This window comes from Saccopteryx leptura, chromosome 4 (genome assembly GCF_036850995.1).
Source record: "Saccopteryx leptura isolate mSacLep1 chromosome 4, mSacLep1_pri_phased_curated, whole genome shotgun sequence".
NCBI lineage: Eukaryota > Metazoa > Chordata > Mammalia > Chiroptera > Emballonuridae > Saccopteryx > Saccopteryx leptura.
Window position 1 is genome coordinate 53,944,464 of NC_089506.1, and position 19,612 is coordinate 53,964,075.

A 19,612-nucleotide genomic window follows, 5' to 3' on the forward strand; every position below is an offset into this window, starting at 1 on the left:
ACACTGAAAAGGATCAGGTTGTAGAGAACAGAAATGGGCCTAGGGCAACCTTTGCCAGAAAAAAGATTGTACTAAGTGTCCAGTCGAGCTCTCTTTTCCACATGAAGAAACTGAGGCTCGGGGATAAAAGAACTTGCTCAGAATCACACAGTGAGTAGGTCAGAATCTGGTCTGTCTGTAGCCAGGATTGGGTTTTTCATCACCGAGCTAGCTTTTGTCAAATGTGATTCAGACATAGAGTAATGTATACCTGATTTCACTGAATGGAACTTGTTCACATCTGAGTCTGATAGTTTTTAATATTGCCCATTTTTACTCTGAAAAGCCACTCAATGTAGACAGTAATTTGGTCACTGTCCATGGACAGCCACCGTGTCAGAACTGTCCAGGAAGCTGGTTAACAATTCAGATGCCTGAGCGCCACTCCAGATCGGGTTGTTTTCTGAGGGTTGGCCCGAGCATTCACTTACAGCCATTTTAAAATTGTTCTGTGGAATCCCCAGGTGACTCTCAAGCCCTCTTAAGTTGATAAATGGTTTGCCTGTGCTATCCTGCCTGCCCCAGAGGCCCCGCCATGGCCCGAGAGGGTGTCGGCCCCCCCACCAGATCAGGGGGATGCTCCCAGACAAGCAATTTCTCGGAGCCTTGGAGAATCGATGGTCTCGTGCTGGCCCACCTGCAGGACAGACCTCCTCCAGAGCCCTCCCTGCACATGTTACCTCCTGCCACTCCCCGAAGGTCGTCATCCATAATTAATCCCTAACGGGCACCATGCTCATTGAAGCAACTTAGGGGAAAAGAGGTGCTGTGGTTCTCCACTGGGGTCACACGGCTTCTAAAATAGTAGCCTAGACAGTCCACCTCCTGGCCATAGCCCCTCTGCTACAGCCCAGCAAGCAAATGTCCCATCTCTGCTCATGAAAGGTCAGCAACAGGGGGTCTTTCTCCTTTAGAAGGTCATTGCTAGGAAGTTCTTGACCACACAGTGGCAAAGGGTGCCCCCAATGTGATTTCTTTCTGTGGGCCCGAGTGTGCTGAAGGCAGAGTTGTCTGTGTCCTCCGAGTAGAACCAAATCATGTTTTCATAACACCCACCCTAGTGTTGACCGTGATTTTCACCTGGCTGCTGCACCCACATCTTATTCGTTCATGGTGGTGGCATTGTCATCGTTTTCCTTTTGGAGGGGGACAGAAGCGTGTTGAGTGGGTTGTCATTTTGTATTAAGTCATTTTGTCATGAATTTGTTTTCAATTTCTTATGAAAATGGGCCCATCATTCCCATTCTGGATCCATTCAGGACCCTCGCCTTCCACGGAGTACCTTCAGCAGCTGCCCCGCTCTCACTGGGGGTGTGAGGAGCTTGCTATACATTCCTTTCTGCTGGAAGTCCAGAGCCCCGACATGCAGGAGAACACCTCTTGCTTCCCTGCTGTCTTCAGAACGTGGTTCCTCGTTCTGTTTCAGCCCCTGGTGTGCTGCACAGGGAGTGGCTGCTAGACTAGGGCTTGGATAGGGAGGACCAGGTGTGAGGGCACAGGTGCCTCTGCCTCCAGCCTGCTTTCCTCCAAACCTGGAGGACCAGGTGTGAGGGCACAGGTGCCTCTGCCTCCAGCCTGCTATCCTCAAAACCTGGAGGACCAGGTGTGAGGGCACAGGTGTCTCTGCTCCATCCTACTTTCTTCCAAACCTAGAGGACCAGGTGTGAGGGCACAGGTGCCTCTGCCTCCAGCCTGCTTTCCTCAGAACCTGGAGGACCAGGTGTGAGGGCACAGGTGCCTCTGCTCCAGCCTGCTTTCCTCAGAACCTGGAGGACCAGGTGTGAGGGCACAGGTGCCTCTGCCTCCAGCCTGCTTTCCTCCAAACCTGGAGGACCAGGTGTGAGGGCACAGGTGCCTCTGCCTCCAGCCTGCTTTCCTCAGAACCTGGAGGACCAGGTGTTAGGGCACAGGTGCCTCTGCCTCCAGCCTGCTTTCCTCAGAACCTCGAGAGCCTGCAGTCAGTGACTCCACATGTGACCTCACTGGGTAGTGATGACCTCACAGTTTCCGTTGCAGGGTAAGTGTGGAAACACAGTGTTCCAAGGGAACCTTCTCTACCAGACAGTAAGTTGTCTGGCTGCCTGAGAGAGAGATGACTGACACGATCTTCTGCATTCAGTGTAACTTGTCCTCTGATCCCTGGGAGTTCAGCACAGCAGGATGGCCTAGGCTGCGCATCTGTGTGGGAGACATTGATGTACAGCCAGCCTCACCTGGCTGCCACATGATCCTTTTGGGCTTGTCTGTCACATCTGCGAACGACCCTAGCTATGAGTAAGACCAGTGGCCTGGGGCCCCCTCACAGTCACAAAATGTTCCTGCTTGCTGCTGAGGACAAGTGCAGTGTCATTCCTGGGCAAGCATTCAGAAAGTTCTCATCTTTATCAATGTAAACTTCCTCTTTGGGCTACAAGATACTTTCATTCAGACCCTTGACTGATTAGCCTCTTAGCAAAAGTCAAGTGCATTTTGTTGGCAACTGATAAATGGAAAAGTTTGAGGAAGAATTGCTGGGCGCCGCTCGTGAACCTCTCTTTCAAACCCAGTCACCCTCCCTGTACTGTCAGGCAGGCGCCCGTGTGGGTTCCCTCGGCCACATCCCAGACTGACCTGAGTCCTGGGGGAAGGGTGGGCTCGGCCCCTGGCAAGAACGAAAGAGCCAAGGGGAGTGCTGAAGTGATTCTGGGACTGGGAGGCAGAGGAAACGGTACCCCAGGACGTTGGGTTGAGGTAAGCCTGGCCTTGGTACCCGGAATCTGGCTCTGAACCACCTGGTCACTCTGCCTCAGGACGTGGCCTTTTAATAATCTAGGTCAGGGGTCCCCAAACTTTTTACACTGAGGGCCAGTTCACTGTCCCTCAGACCGTTGGAGGGCCGCCACATACAGTGCTCCTCTCACTGACCACCAATGAAAGAGGTGGCCCTTCCGGAAGTGCGGTGGGGGGCCGGATAAATGGCCTCAGGGGGCCGCAGTTTGGGGACGCCTGACTAGGTGACAGAGGTCTAGAGTACAGTGTGGTCGATACAAAGCAGTATGAACGGAGCCTGAGGGGTTGTCAGTGTGGGAGACGTTCTGAAACAGTTTATATTAGATTGTTTTCCAAAACCGGGAAGGCATTTCCTTAAAGCCTTAGAAGTGACAGGCTGTGAGAAATCTTTTCTCTGTTGTGGGAGAGATGGGGGAGGAGGGGAAATCCTGATTGCAATTATTTTTAGGTTCTGTTTTCCCTGAGAATGGGGAAGATGTTCTGGTCTCCTGCTGCTGCCCTGGGCCCCACAGAATTGCGATTGCAGCCAACACCCCGTCTCTAGGGGACTCATGGAAGTGATGGGTTAAGGCTGTGTTGTGGATACCAAATAGTTTAGAAGGCTTTAGCAAGAACCTGGGAGAGATGTGAGAGAGGGACGTCCTGGCAGGATGCTGTACAGACGAGTCACTCGTCAGTCCTGATCTTTCCAGCAGCAGTTCCACCTTTCCTCCTCCTGGTCACTACCATGTCCTCTACCAAAGGTGTAGGCAAGCCCCGGCGGGCTAGCCAAGAGACATTCTACCTGTCCAGTGGCTACCGAGCCCATAGGGATGCTCCTTTGGCTAGTCCAGCACAGGTGGAAGCAGAGGAGCTGGTCCCCGGACGAGCACTCAAGAGATGTCACCCTGTGAAAGTCAGACAAAGACCTCAGTTGTTCCAGCCCCAAGATTCGGCGATTGGAGCGTGGAGGCGAGAGGCTGACCCCACAGGAACTTGCTGGCTGGGGCACTCTGCAGAGAGGACACACATTTTACCAAGACAGCTAATGCCTCTTGCTGTGACCTGCCCCCCACCGCCCATACTGGCGATGGCAGCCTGAGCCAGTCTGAGTCTTCGTCAGCAAGAAGCCTCCTTCCATACAAACCAGCTATGGGCAAGGAGCCTCAGGACTTGAGGTCTGAAATGCGAGGCTGCTCTGAACATCCCAGGGCTGAAGCTGGCCTGGCAGGAAGCCTGAGGGTCCCCAGCTTGGTCCTCAAGAGCCCCTTCTTAGACAGAAGAAAGAAAACTGCACTCTGAGCCAAGTAGGATGCAGGAGCAAAGAGAGGGTGGCCTTCGCAGGGGCCTGCCCAGTGTACCAGATGGGCTCCTGCCCTGCGTCGTTGCCAGCAGCAACCAGCATGAACTAGGAGGAGCTAGGCTTACTGAAACTGCAAGAAGCAGCCTGGTGACCCGGGAGGCCTCCAGTCTGGGTCTCAGGAGCGGAATCGGGAGAGTTAGGAAGTTCCGCTCCGTGGAAAATGTTGAGCAGCAACCCCTTATTCCCAGGGCTCCCCTCCCCGCATTCTTATTCCCAGCCTCTCTGTCCTCAGTGGGCTTCTTTACTGATGAATAATTTTCTGTAAAAGCCAATATTTGACTTGAAACCTAGTTTTCTAATGTGTGGCCCCAGATCTCCCTGTTGCCATGAAGTCAAGTCCCATGGGGGATATCTGATCCCGTGAGACAGGGGGAGTCCACCTTTTCATACCTACCGCCCACTTTTGTATCTCTGTTAGTAGTAAGATTTTCTAACCGCCCACCGGTTCCACAGTAATGGTGATTTATAAAGTAGGGAAGTAACTTTACTTTATAAAATTTATAAAGCAGAGTTACAGCAAGTTAAAGCATAGAATAATAATTACTTACCAAGTACTTTATGTTGGATTTTCGCTAAGTTTGGCAGAATAAATCTTTATAAAACAACTTACTATAGTTAAATCTTTTTATTTATACTTTGGGTGCTCCGCTACCACCCACCATGAAAGCTGGAACGCCCACTCATGGGTGGTAGGGACCGGGTTGACTAACACTGCTGGAAGACTTTCTGCCTCCAAGAAGGACCCTTGGTGTAGTTTCCATGTGGCTCCTGCCTGAGCAAAGTGGGACAGGACTCAGGCTGAAGCTAATGAGTTCTTCCTGTGGGGTGTGTGTGTGTGTGTGTGTGCAGGTAGGACTGAGAAAATGCTGCTTTCACCTGTGAATTCACCCCTCTGTCTATCAATTTACTCAACAAATACTTATTGAGTACCAGTGCTTGTCATTTGGGATATTTAGGTGACTAAGATGATTAAAGTCCCTCCCCTCAAAGCAGCCACAGATGAAAGAGACAACTCAACAATATAATTTCAAATAATAACTGCTGTAAAAGCAAGTAAATAGGATAAGAGGATAGAGTGATGAGGGGGTGTGCTAGATTACACAAGGTGGTCAGGGAAGACTTCAGTGGAGAGGTGAGTGATGGGTTCTGGGAAGAGCTGGAGGATGACAGGGCAAATGCAAAGGCCCTGAGGCAGGAATGAGGCCAGCCTGTCTTAGAACCAGCAGAAAGACCAATGTGGCTGGGGAGGAAAAAGGAAATAATGAAGATCTGATGGGAGAGTAGGTTTGAGGCAGACTCTAGTGGGCTTTGTGAACCATGGTGCGGAGGGTACCTCCGTTCTTACATGTGGTGAGAAGTCCTGGTGGGCTCAAAGCAGGTAGTGAAGTGATCTGATGCTGTGTTCTGAGACAGGGGGGTGCTGGCTGTTACCAGGGGAACATCCCAGCAGTCAAGGGGACAGCTGGTCCTGGGGAGTGGCACTTAGAAATGGGGGTGGAGGGCTATCTGGGCTGCGGGGGCCCCTCCTCCAGCTGGTCCTGGGGAGTGGCACTTAGAAATGGGGGTGGAGGGCTCTCTGGGCTGCAGGGGCCCCTCCTCCAGCTGGTCCTGGGGAGTGGCACTTAGAAATGGGGGTGGTGGGCTGTCTGGGCTGCAGGGGCCCCTCCTCCAGCTGGTCCTGGGGACTGGCACTTAGAAATGGGGGTGGAGGGCTCTCTGGGCTGCAGGGACCCTCCTCCAGGAGGGAGGGGCCCCAGCCCCACTCAGCATTCCCGGTGCCAGGAAGAGAAATACCCATAACCTGGCTATGAAAACTGGATGGGACTGGAGCTGAGTGGAAGGGAGGCTGCTTGTTGGGAGTCCCAGGGTGCCCCTCAAGGGGCCGGTGCACAGATTTACTCACATACAGACCCACGTGCTCTGAGCTCCAGCGTTGGGGCAGCAGCTTGAAAAGCACCAGGAACATACAGGAGGAACTGCATTGTCTGCTTCAGAGCACGGGCTGAGAAGCAGCTTCCCCCAAAACAGAAGTGCTGGCACAAGCCACTGGTTTGTTTCGTGACCTTCTCCCTGCCCAGCTTGCATACTTATCTGGAAATGGTTTAAATGCTCCAATTAAAAGACTAGTTTCCATCGATACACAAATGAATAAAAAAAGATGGTACATTTACACAGTGGAGTACTATTCCACCATAAAAAAGAATGGAATCTTGCCATCTGTGACAACATGGATGGACCTATCAGGTAGTATGCTATGTGACATAAGTCAGACAAGGTACAACAAGTATATAATTCACAAAATAAATGAACAAAGCACAAATAACTCATAGATAGAGAGAACTAATTGACGGGAGTGGGGTTGGGGAGGTGGGTTAATAAGGTGAAGGGATTAAGAAGTAAGAAAGTCCCAGTAATAAAATTAGTCAAGGTTGATGGAAAGTGCTTCATATGGAATATGGTCCATGATATCGTCATGACAATGTATGGTGTCAGAGAGGTACTAGACTTACGGGGAAGGTCACTCTGTAAGATGTAGAAAGGTCTAATCACTTATGTTGTACACCTGAAACTAATATAATATTGTATGTTAAATGTAATTGAGAAATGAAAATTTATTTTGAAGAACTGCAAGAAAGAAAAAAGGAAGAGCAGCCCAGAGATTAAGAGAGAGAATCCTTAAATGCAGGGTGGGGTGTGTATGTGTGGGATGTCTTATCTGCATTATTATTCAGATCCATTAGTTAAAAATCAGGCCATCAGGGAAATGTAAACATGATAGGTAATTGATGATATTAAGGAAGTATTGTTGACTTTTGGAGATGCCACAATACAGGTGGGGGCATAAGTAGGTTTATAGTTATTTGTATAGAAAATAATAAAATAATGAATAAATAATAATACAAGAATAAACTCTGCTTTGCATACCCACAACTGTAAACCCACTTTTGCCCCGTCCTGTAGTTTTCCAATGAAGTGATTTGTTTGTATTTATTTATTTATTTATTTATTTTTGTATTTTTCTGAAGCTGGAAACGGGGAGAGACAGACAGACTCCCGCATGTACCCGACCGGGATCCACCCGGCACGCCCACCAGGGGCGATGCTCTGCCGCGACCAGAGCCACTCTAGCACCTGGGGCAGAGGCCAAGGAGTCATCCCCAGTGCCCGGGCCATCTTTGCTCCAATGGAGCCTTGGCTGCGGGAGGGGAAGAGAGAGACAGAGAGGAAGGAGGGGGAGGTGGAGAAGCAAATGGGCGCTTCTCCTATGTGCCCTGGCCAGGGATCGAACCCGGGTCCCTCTCACGCCAGGCCGACGTTCTGCCGCTGAGCCAACCGGCCAGGGCCTGTTTGTATTTATTTTTATTTTATTTGGGTATAATGGACCTATGTAAGTTTCAAGTATACAACATCATGACTCGATATTTGTATGTTATTGCAAAATGATCATCCCCACAGTAACTCTAGTTAGTTAATGTCTGTCACCGAACAGAGTGACCACATTTTTTCTCATGTTGAGAATTTTTCTGATTTACGCTCTTAGCAGCTTTCCACTGTAGGATACAGTACTGTTAAGTACTGTCACTGCTGTGCATTGCATCCCCAGGACTGACTTTGTTAACTGGAAGTTTGTACCTTTTAACCCTCTCACGCATTTTGCCTATTCCCGCCCTCTGGCACCCACCAATCATTTCTCTGTATCTGTGAGCTCATTTCTGGTTTTTCACTGTTAGATAACAGTCCATATGTAAATGATGACCATGCAGTATTTGTCTTTCTCTGCTGACTTTCATCACTTTGCATAATGCCCTCAGGATTCATCTACGTGTCACCAATGGCAGGATTTCCTTTTTATGAATGAGGAATATTCCTTGTTCTGTATACTTTACATTTTCTTTATCTTTTCATCTGTTGATGGATATAGCCTTCATATCTTGGCTATTGTAAGTAATGCTGCAGTGAGCGTGAGGGCACAGATATCTTTTTCAGTTAGTGTTTTTGCTTTTTTACATCCCTAATGGAAAACAAGTTTTAATTTTGTCGAAGCCTAACGTTTACCCTCTTTTTTTCTTTGGTAGTCTATGCTTTTTTGTTCTAAGAAATATTTGGGTATTCTTAAAGGGTGTGAAGAAACTCTCCTACTTATTGACCTTTCTACTTAAAATTTGATGCATTTATATGAATTTTGTGTAGAGAATAAGGAATTAATGGTTGAGGTTTATGTTTTCTCTATGGACTCGACCTACGTTTGTTAAAAAGACTTCCACACTGAACAGACCTCGTGTGTTGATGAAAAGCCATCTGTGTGTGTGCAGGCCTGCGTCTGCGTACTTCCTTCTGCTCTGAACTGCTCATCTAGCCTACACCACGACTGCAGTCTTGGTTACTGTACATTTTAGGAAGACTTGAAATTCAGTCGTTTAAATTCTCCAACTTCTTTGTTAAGATTGTTTTGATCATTCTGGATTCTTTGTGTTCTGTCTAATTTTAGAAGCTTTTCAATTTGTTTTTTAATAAAAAGTGTGCTGGGATTTTGATTTTTTTTTTTCCCTTTTACTTGTCAAATTCTTAACAATATTGAATCTTAATTATGAACATGGCTTGTATCTTAATTAGGTCTTCCTTAATTGTAGAAACGTTTTGTATTTTTAGTATAGCCATCTTATACTCCTTTGACTAAATTTATTTGATGTTTAATTCCATTTATTTCATTGTTTTTAATATTATTTTCCAATTGGTTGTTCCCAGCATATAGAAATACAATTGATTTATATATGATATATTGGCATTATATCATTGAACTTGTGAATTTACTTTCCGTTTTCTGGATTTGGTATTTTTTTTAATTCTGTAAAATTTTCTATATATATAATCATGTCAGCTGTGAGTAATAATAGTTTTTCTTCTTAATTTCCAGTATTTATGAGTTTTATGTCCTTCTGTGGACTCAGTGCTATGACAGCTAGCTCTTCCAGGATAATGTTGAATAGCAGTCATTAGATAAGACATTTTTATTTTTTATTTATTCATTTTAAAGAGGAGAGGGAGAGACAGAGGGAGAGACACAGAGAGAGAAGGGGGGGAGGAGCTGGAAACATCAACTCCCATATGTGCCTTGACCAGGCAAGCCCAGGGTTTCGAACTGGCGACCTCAGCATTTCCAGGTCGATGCTTTATCCCACTGCGCCACCACAGGTCAGGCCAGATAAGACATTTTTATACTCATAGGGCAAACTCTTTCAATTTTTTTCCATTAAGAATGATATTAACTGCAGTTTTCAGGGAACATATTTGTTATCAGATTTAAAAAAGTTTCCTTTAATTCCTAGTTTGCTGAGTGTTTTTACTTTTTTTAAAATCAAGAATAGGTGTTGAATTTTGACAAATAAATTTTTTACATCTCTTTGGATAATATGATTATTCACCTTTACTCTTTTAATGTGGTTAATTATACTGATACATATTAGCAAGTTAAATTAACCTTATATTCCTGGAAGAAACTCCACTTGGCCATGATAGTATCATTTTTTTAAAATGTATGACTATGTTCAATTTACTATTTTGACAAGAATTTGTGTATCTTTTGTTTATAAGAGTTATGGTACACAATTTGCTTTCCTTGAAAGATTTGTCAGCTTTCGGCATCAGCGTTATGCTGGCCTTCTAAAAAGAAACGGGACATGTTTCCTTCTTGTGGTGGTCAGTTAATATCAGCTTGGTTAAGCTGCATTGCCCAGTTATTCAACCAGAGTAATCTAGGTGTTGTTGTGTAGGTATGTTGTAGATGTGCTTCATGTCTGTAGTCAATTGATTGTCCTGGTGGGCCAGATTTAGTCACTGGAAAAGCTTTAAGAGTTAAGGCTTCCTTGTTGAAGAAAAAGAAATATGCTCGTGAAGAACAGTGTCAGCTCCTGCCCAGGAGTTCCAGCCTGCTTGCCCTTTCTGATAGCCTGCCCTGGAGATTTTGGACTTGCCTGGCCAAGTTCAACTGTGAAGTATTATTCTTTTGTATTGTTAGATTTGGTTTATTGATATGTTATTTAGTGTTTCTAAGACAGGTTTCTAATTCTGCTTTCTTTTAGTGTTAATGTCTTAGTCTGGATTTTACATCATGATAATCCTGGGATCAAGTTAGTTCTCTGGAAGAATCTGATAAAAACATTTTGTTACAATCTGCTTGTGAAGCCTCTTGACCTCTCAAGTCATTTCTGTGAGGAGTTTTTAATTTACGGATTCAGATTCGTAAATTGATATGGAATTCTGATTTTCTGTTTTTCTTTTGTCACTCTTGATATGTAATTATTTAAGAAATTTGACTTTGCATTAAAATTTAAATTTATCAGCACAATGTTTATTATATGCTCTAATGCATAGGGTATCTCTTGTTTTCTCCCCTTTTTAGTTCATAATAATGGTAATTTTTTTCTTTTATTTCTCAATCAGTCTTGGTAGGAGTTTATTCCAACCTTTTACTTTCAACTTTATGTGCCCTTATTTTTAAGGGGCGCTTTTTAAAAGTAGCATACAGATAGACTTCAGCCTTGAATCTCATAATAAACTCTAACAATGAGAAAAGGTAGAAAGAGAGACATTGATCAAGGAGATATACTGATCACAAAGGAAGGAAGAAGTGCATTGCATTTCCCTAATGTTATCTGTTGTGTTGATTAAGGAATTGTAAGCCATATAGGACCATTCCTCACTTCAGTGGAATCAGCTAGGACTCAGAATTAAGCACTAACTAAAGGATACCCAAGTCCCCCAGAGCTCATGTGGATGTGAAAAGATCCTAGACCAAATGAGGGATTAAAGAAATGATGTCCTCTCCTAAGGAAAGGACACATTTAGAAAGTGTAATCTTAGAATTTATATATTTCTTCATACAGAGGAGGCATGCCAAAGTTTCATAAAGTTCTTATTTAACAAGTTAACAGAGTTGGATGAGGTGGTCAAGGAGGCATCTGGGAATCAGAATTGATCTGTGAACTCCTTACATGCAAGGTGCCATATCAAGACATACCTTAACACCTGTAGATTTAATACTAACCCTATGTCGGTATTAAGGTTTAGGAACTGTAATTTAAGAATCTTCATAGTTTTCCCTTTGCCTCTCTTCATCCTGTAATTGAAGGGTATTTGAGAGGAATTGCATTTTATTTCTCAAATACTTTTAGGATTTTGTATAGTCTGTTCAAAATCTTATTGCCTCCACAAGAATTGTACTAGCCAGCAACACAATCTATATGATAGTCATTTTATTGAAAGGTTATTTTTTTATCTTTTATGTTTCCAAAATAAATAGAAGAATCTCTCCTATACCCACATCAGTAAATGGCTTACAGATAAAAAAAAAAAAGAACGAGCCATCATTTTTTCTCTCTCTAAATCAGAATAAAATCTTGCCATGTTTTCTTGCCAAGAAGTGAATCTTTCTGTTTACTGCACTTAAGTCATATATTTTGTGAAATCAGTAATAGTTTAAGGCAATTTGGATGATTTGTACTTATCATAATTTGGAACAAAATTCTTTACAGTCTGACTGACAGCAGATTTAAAAGCTCTGAAATCCCTTTGAGGTGTTGGCAATCTTAATGATCTTGATTTTATTTTTTAACACTGTAAACAAATAACAAAAGTACTGTCTACTGATTAAGTAGCCTTATGACTAAATACATATTTTACTTTGTGCCTAATACAAGCAAGCAAGCAAGGAAGACTTCAAATAATAATAGAGTGAGCCAAAAAAGTATGGGTAACATACATATTTGCATAGAATAAGAACACATTTTTATTGCTGTTTATAGAAAATATGTTCTTTGGCACAAGCTTCACAAAGACTAGCAGGAACAGAATTCAATGGAATTCAGTTTAAAGTAAATCATGGGTAGATACCTCGGAATTCTTATAGGACTGTAAGCAGTTTGGTAGTGAAATGCCAAACAGGCAAACAGGTCTTTGTGGGTTTTTTTGTTTTTTGTTTTTTGGGGTTTTTTTTGTATTTCTCTGAAGCTGGAAACGGGGAGAGACAGTCAGACTCCCGCATGCGCCTGACCGACCGGGATCTACCCGGCACGCCCACCAGGGGGCAAAGCTCTGCCCCTCCGGGACGTCGCTCTGTTGCGACCAGAGCCACTCTAGCACCTGGGGCAGAGGCCAAGGAGCCATCCCCAGCGCCTGGGCCATCCTTGCTCCAATGGAGCCTCGGCTGCGGGAGGGGAAGAGAGAGACAGAGAGGAGGGAGAGGGGGAGGGGTGGAGAAGCAGATGGGCGCTTCTCCTGTGTGCCCTGGCCGGGAATCGAACCCAGGACCTCTGCACGCCAGGTCGACGCTCTACCATTGAGCCAACCGGCCAGGGCCAGGTCTTTGTGTTTAAAATTATTCTTGTGAAAGGACTATGTTAAAATTGTTAATGTTAGACTGCAGAGTTAGTTCTAGAGAGAGAGAGACTTCCTAGGGAAATTTTACTGTTTTTACCACCATCCAAATACAGATATTGACCATGTAAGATACTCAGCCTCATTTTGTGTCCTTGGGTTGTATGAATTTATTAAAAATTATAGTTGGTTCTTTTTTATTTCCAAGTTATTTTCTCTTAGAATTCATCTATCTTATCAAACTTTTTTTTTTAACTTAAACAATAAATCTTAAATCAACAGCTGTTAGTGTATTCTGTTAGCAAGCATTTTAAAGATCTTTTAATGATGGGTTCTGCTCTTTGGACTGAGCAGGCTGTCATTCCCTAATCGGCTGGGAGTTTAGTTTTGGTTGCCTCATGGGAGAGACCAGATATAACCACAGGAAACCCAACAAAACTAGAGAATGCAAGAAAAAAAGGAGAAAATAATATAAAATTGCATACTTGGTTATTAATTTTTTCAAATATGAATCTTATATGTTTATGGGATACATTATTAAGCGGAGATTTCAAGGCCTGGGGGTAAAAAATGATGGAATTATCTGACTTTGGGCAGATTACTAAACCTCTCTGAGCATCAGTTTTCTACTTTGTAAATGGAGATGATAATCCCTCCTACTAAGATTTGATGTGAGAATGAAATCAAATAGTCCATGTGAAGTACTCAAGAGGTTGAACACATGACAAGCCTCATGAAATGTTATTTATTATTATTATTTGGGAGGATTGGGGTAGCCAACGTTTTATTGGTTGTCAACTAGATCTAGAGAACTGTGTGATTTTTCTTCAATATTATGAGGAAGTTTGACATTTGGCACCAGCAATAAAACAACAGTGTCTTGTTTTTCAAAGTTTTCGATTGGACAGGTTTTCTAAAAAAAACATTAACATTTTTTGTAAGCACTATTTCTTTTCCTGCTTTTGTATAGCTTACTATTTGTATAGCTTAATATTTGTTTAGATGCCAGTGTGTTTTGTCAGAAACAGCTGCTCGAAGGACAGCAAGCATTCTGAAAATAAAAGGTACATGTTAGACATCCCTTCCATTGGGATGGTGACAGGGTCCTCTGCCTTAAGTCATCCTGACATCCAAATTAGGATGCTTGTGTAGCAAGACCAACCCAGTCCTGGCTGGGTACCTCGGTTGGAGCATCATCCCAGCATACCAAGGTTGTGGCTTCAGTCCCCAGCCAGGGCACGTATAGGAAACAACCAGTGAATGAATAAATAAGTGGATCAATACATTGATGTTTCTCTCTCTCTCGCTCTCTCTCTCTCTCTCGCCCCTCTCTCTAAAATCAGTTTTAAAAAAATAGGCCAACCTGGAGCAGATTCAGTTAAATTTCCTGGGATTCAGTAGTGTATAAAATCTAGCATTTTGTATTTCCCATGATATTGACCCCAGTTCATGATGCACAAAATAAAAAATGTCAAATTGATATTTTTTCTGAAAATATTGAATAATCTGGTAAGAAGGAAGTTGGTTTGGTTTTATTATGCAGAGATCTACTACCTTTTTAAAAATATATTTCTCCAAATGCTCAATAATCTTAGAGCAAGTATAAGAAGAAAGTCTTTCTCCTAAGAAGAAAAAGACATGGAGTAAGAAACATAGCATCACAAAAAATGTTCCATTGCCTTGTTTCCTGAGGTTATCAATCTTTGGAAGGCGAGTTGGGCGGGGGATATGGAGAAGTCAAATTGTAGACATGAAGTTTATTGTCCATCTTATTTCAGAAGTGCATATTCAAACAAAATAGTCCTTAGATACAACAGCCAGAGAAAAGCCACAGTCTCTCCCCCACCCCCACCCCACACCCAACAGCTGTTGATGGCAAGCCCAGTGACTTTTCTTAAGACCATGTATAGAATTAGCTGGAAGGACCTCTCCCCATGAGCATGAAGGAAGAAACTTGGCTTGCTAATGGGTGTAACAGGGTGGACTGCATGGGTTAATCCAGTAGCTATAAGGAATTGTTCAGCTGTAGGTATAAGAGGAAAGAAGCTAGACAGCTCTGCTTTCCTCCATTTATTACTGGATTTGTTCTTTCAGAATTCCATTCTGCCAGACCGGGTAATGGCGCAGTGGATAGAGCTTCGGACTGGGATGCGGAGGACCCAGGTTCGAGACCCCGAGGTCGCCAGTTTGAGCGCGGGCTCATCTGGTTTGAGCAAAGCTCACTAGCTTGCACCCAACGTCACTGGCTCAAGTAAGGGGTTACTCGGTCTGCTGTAGCCCCCCGGTCAAGGCACATATGAGAAAGCAATCAATGAACAACTAAGATGTCACAACGAAAAACTAATGATTGATGCTTCTCATCTCTCTCCGTTCCTGTCTGTCTTTCCCTATCTGTCCCTCTCTCTGACTCTCTCTCTCTGTCTCTGTTAATAAAAAAAAGTTCCATTCCTTTTGTCCACAATAGAGACTGGGAGAAATAGTAAAAGCACAGGGGTGTGCTTCAAGATAATACAGTTTGATTCACAAGGGCGCCTGGCCACAACGTTTCAGTTCCGGAAGCTTCCTCCTTTCTCCATACTCTTCCCATCTGTGGCTAAGGACATGGATTCCCTAAGCACAGTGTACTCCTGACTTTCTCCATGATACCTAGTAACTTCCAAGGAGATCTAGGTACAACCACTGAGCCTCTCAGCTTCACGGTTCCTTATCTGGAAACGGAAATGACAGTTCTTTCTTTTCTCATTCACAAGCGGTTGTGAGGATCTTCTGAGAAAACTGATTTGGAAGAGCTGTGAAATGATAAGCTAGGTCTGCGTAAGGCAGAGCCCTGCTGATCCTTCCCTCGGAGCTGGCACCTCGGGCCCGCTGCCCAGGGCGGCGTGGTGCAAGGCCCTGGGCTGGCAGCTGGAGGGCGTCAGTGCTGACACTGAGGGTGCAGAAGAACCTGTGTTAATTTTTGCTGTGTGGCTCCTCCTTGGTCAAAGTTTCATCAGCTGTGATTAGTACCTGCAAATTTTTCATTCCACTGTTTCTGTTTGTTAAACCGCCTGTGAAATTTTATCTAAGGCTCGTCTTAGAACCCTCTAAGCAGGGTGCAGTCGTCTTCCCTGTGTTTCCGGAGCACCTGTGCCTTGTGCGGAGGGTCATGGATTTGTATCCGTTGCAGATGGTAGACCAGAGGGCTAGCCCGTGCCAGTATGCACCTGCACGTGCCCACTGTCTGACTCCACTTTCTTAGAAGGCGAGGTGTTTAGGGGAAAGAAGTAAAGACAAATTAGGAGGCTCAGGGCAAGCTCACATATATCACAATAGCTGACAACATGGGCTCTCTGATATAAGCTTTGCTTTTCCTCTTCCTGTATCTCGTGTCTTTGTGTGTAAAATGAGGTATCACAACTCACTAGGGCTAGTGGGAGAATTAAACGGGGAACACAGATGAAGTACGTAATGGCCAGCCAGAAGCACAGTCAGCATGCAATACATGTTAAGTATAGGTAGAAAACCACGAAAGCAGAGCCCCCACTTCTCCCAAGGTGAATGTTGAGGTATTTTTCTTCCTTTTCTGAGTACTGAATTTGAGGTTGACCACTTCTTTCTCTCCATGTCTATAGCTGAGTCTTCTGATTTCTCATCTGTGATAGATAGGTGCTTACTAATTTCACTATAACATCTGACTTGTGACAGTTTGAGATTCAAGTCCTAGCCCTTCTGAGTCTCAAATTTTCTCATCTGTTAATATGGAAAACAGTATTGCCTGCCACATGGGGCTACTGAGTGTGTCAAAAGAACTAATACCTAGAAAGTTCTTATTGTCATTCTTGGCATATAGTAAGCGTATGAGCAGTATCATCCGCAGTATCTTCTGGACCACACGTATGATTTTGTTACTTCTTTGGAGTGGAAAGCATTTCCTGCCATTGCAAAAAGTCTTTGGAAGCAAGGAATTTAATCCTAATTAAGCAATTCATTACATTTATTTTTGAAAAGTATTCTTGATAAGGAGATGAAAAGGGTTCCTGGACTCATTTCCAACACATGTGTGGAGGCTTCCCCACACCAACAAGCAATTCTTGGACACCGGCAGGATGTCCAAGACTTCAACTCAATTCTGAGGTTATTTACCCAGAGATAGAATTTGGTTCCACAAGTAAAGGGTTCAGTCTCACATGACTGCCCTTCACTTCAAACTCAAGTTGCAAGCCCAGGTTGTTACCTGTACTTTGACGTGACTGGCTGTAAATTAGAGGTTCCCATGACCCCCTCCTTGGTTTTGATTAATTTGCGAGAACAGCTCATCAATTTTAAGAAAACCCATTTACTCACTAGATTACTGATTTATTATAAAGAATGTTTTGGGTATGAATCAACAGCTAGATGAAGAGATACATAGGCAAGGTCCTGAATGAAGCTCAAGGACATTCTGTCCTTGGAGTTTGGGGCTCATTGTCATGGCACAGCATTCTGGTTTTCCAACTTGGAAACTCTAAAAAAAGGGCAAGGAATTTGTTTTGAAGTTTTATGGAGTCTTCATTCCATGGTCGTGATTGACTAAGTCACAGGCCATTGACAACTGATTCAACCTCCAACCCCCTCTCTCCTCCCTGAATATCGGGATGGGACTGCAAGTTTCAATCCTTTAACCATAGGTTGGCTCCGTTGGCAACCAGTTCAGATCCTTGGGTGCTTTCCTAAAGTTACTTCATTAATGTATCAAAGAACCCTTTGATCACTCGCAATACAAATATTGATCGACTTACGACCTATGCAACTTATAACCATTTGACTTTACAACCACAATCGCTAGCCACAACTGCTCTGCATCTGGCAGTGCAAGTGTTGCCCAGCTGGGCGTACGACAGTGTGGACCAGCTTCTGGCAACACTACCATCTCCGCGTGCACCATTTCAACTGTTATCCCAGACTCGGTACAGCAATTTGTGTTTTGTGTCTTGGGTATTTTTCATCAAACCCGTCCCAAGATGTCTACCAAGAGGAAATTGTCTTTGCAAATTTATTAAACCAGTTGTACTGCTAATGCAGTGTTTGGGTTTTTTTGTTTGTTTTGTTGTTTTTTTCCTGTATTTTTCTGAAGCTGGAAACGGGGAGAGACAGTCAGACAGACTCCCGCATGCGCCCGACCGGGATCCACCCGGCACGCCCACCAGGGGGCGATGCTCTGACCATTCGGGGCGTTGCTCTGTCACGACCAGAGCCACTCTAGTGCCTGGGGCAGAGGCCGAGGAGCCATCCCCAGCACCCGGGCCATCTTTGCTCCAGTGGAGCCTCGGTTGCGGGAGGGGAAGAGATAGACAGAGAGGAAGGAGAGGGGGAGGGGTGGAGAAGCAGATTGGCGCTTCTCCTGTGTGCCCTGGCCGGGAATCGAACCTGGGACTTCTGCACGCCAGGCCGACGCTCTACCACTGAGCCAACTGGCCAGGGCCCCTGGTAATGCAGTGTTTTACTTAAACCTAACGAATGTAAAAATAAGAAACAAAATGGTATAGAGATGATACAAATGGCATAAAATGATCAAAGAAAATTATGATATATAACAATAATGAAAGAAAATTATGATAAAATATGACTTAAAGATTTTTATAACATCATTTCACAGTACTGTACATATAGCCTACTCAACTTACGACCAAATCGTGTTACGGCCGGTCTGTCAGAACCAATCATGGTCTTAAGTCGAGCACTAGCTGTACTTAGGAAATTCCAAAGTTTTGGGAGCTCTGTGCCAGAGATGGGAACAAAGACCAGATCGTCCTTTCTTCTCATAAACCACAGTGCCACAGGAAACGTCTGTATCTGTTTTCGCTATTTCAGATATTTCTACAAGTGATCGGCGTGGTGGGCATCGCGGTGGCGGTGATTCCTTGGATCATACTCCCCCTGGTTCCCCTTGGCGTCTCTTTTGTCATTTTTCGGAGATATTTCTTACAAACGTCAAGAGATGTCAAACGCCTGGAATCCACAAGTGAGTACAGAGGCTCTCGGGTTGGGTTGGCAGTGCAAGCTAGCTTCCGTCCAAGCCATAATTAAGGTGGCTTCTGAAATCCTGCAGACTGGATTCCAAAATTTCCCTCAGTGTTAACAGTAGATAACACTGGGGAACAGTTTGTTTTTCATTTTCTGTTGCATGAGGTTTTAGAACTTTTTCTATATATTTCTGCATCGCTGATTCCAAATCTGAAATTCATTTTTTGGTGCATGCTCTAGTTTTTATGCAATTTTAATTTCTTTTTGTTATAGTTAATGGCATGCATTGGTTTTTAAATTGGAGTTAAAGGGCAACGACTCTTGGATTGAACATAACCACAAGGCAATTAATGTTTTATAAACATCACTTTTACAGAATTGTAGTTGTTTTTAAAAATGTAAAAAATTACTATGTGATAAAAACACCCTCTTATTTTGTTTTAAGATTGAATCATGGCTTCTTTGAGTAGGCACAAATGTAAGAATAGTCCTGACACCTTCTGTTATATATGTGGCTGTTACACACTTCAACGTCAAAGGCGCAATATTTCATCATTTGTGACATGTGCATATATTGCCTATTTTCAAGTTCCCCTTGGAGATCAAGATAAGAATTGGGCTCCTCGTATTGTGTGTCATAATTGTGAGGAAATGCTTCGTGACTGGACAAAAGGAAAATGCAAAGGAATGCCTTTTGGTATTTCCATGATTTGGCATGAACCTAAGGACCACAGCAGTGACTGTTATTTCTGTCTGATCAAGGGGCATTGGCAAGAAAAAATGGCATATGATCGCATATCCTAATATTCCTTCAACAATAAGACCTATCCCACACTCTGAGACACTCCTGGTTCCAGTTTCAATGGTTTTACTTCTAAGGATGAAGAAAGTGAACATGGTGATCAAGTATATTTTGATAAGATGCATGAGGAAATGGTTGTAGAATCTGAAGGGTCTTCTTCTGATGCCAAGCAGTCATTAACCCCTCAGCAGTTTAGCCAACCCAAATTGAATGACTAGTAAGAGATTTGGGCCTATCAAAGAAAGCAGCTGAGTTATTAGCCTCCAGGCTTCAAGAAAAGAATGTACTTCACCAGTCAGCTAAAG

At 43.9% G+C, this 19,612-nt stretch overlaps 1 protein-coding gene across 1 annotated transcript in view; it reads left to right on the plus strand.

Moving 5' to 3' along the window:
- The window catches only part of ABCC4 (ATP binding cassette subfamily C member 4 (PEL blood group)), a 294,246-nt gene that overhangs the window by 211,972 nt on the left and 62,662 nt on the right, over positions 1–19,612 (plus strand). The window contains exon 21 of the mRNA XM_066380684.1: positions 18,353–18,503. Coding sequence (XP_066236781.1) covers positions 18,353–18,503 — 151 coding nt within the window. The remainder of the gene's footprint in view (positions 1–18,352; positions 18,504–19,612) is intronic.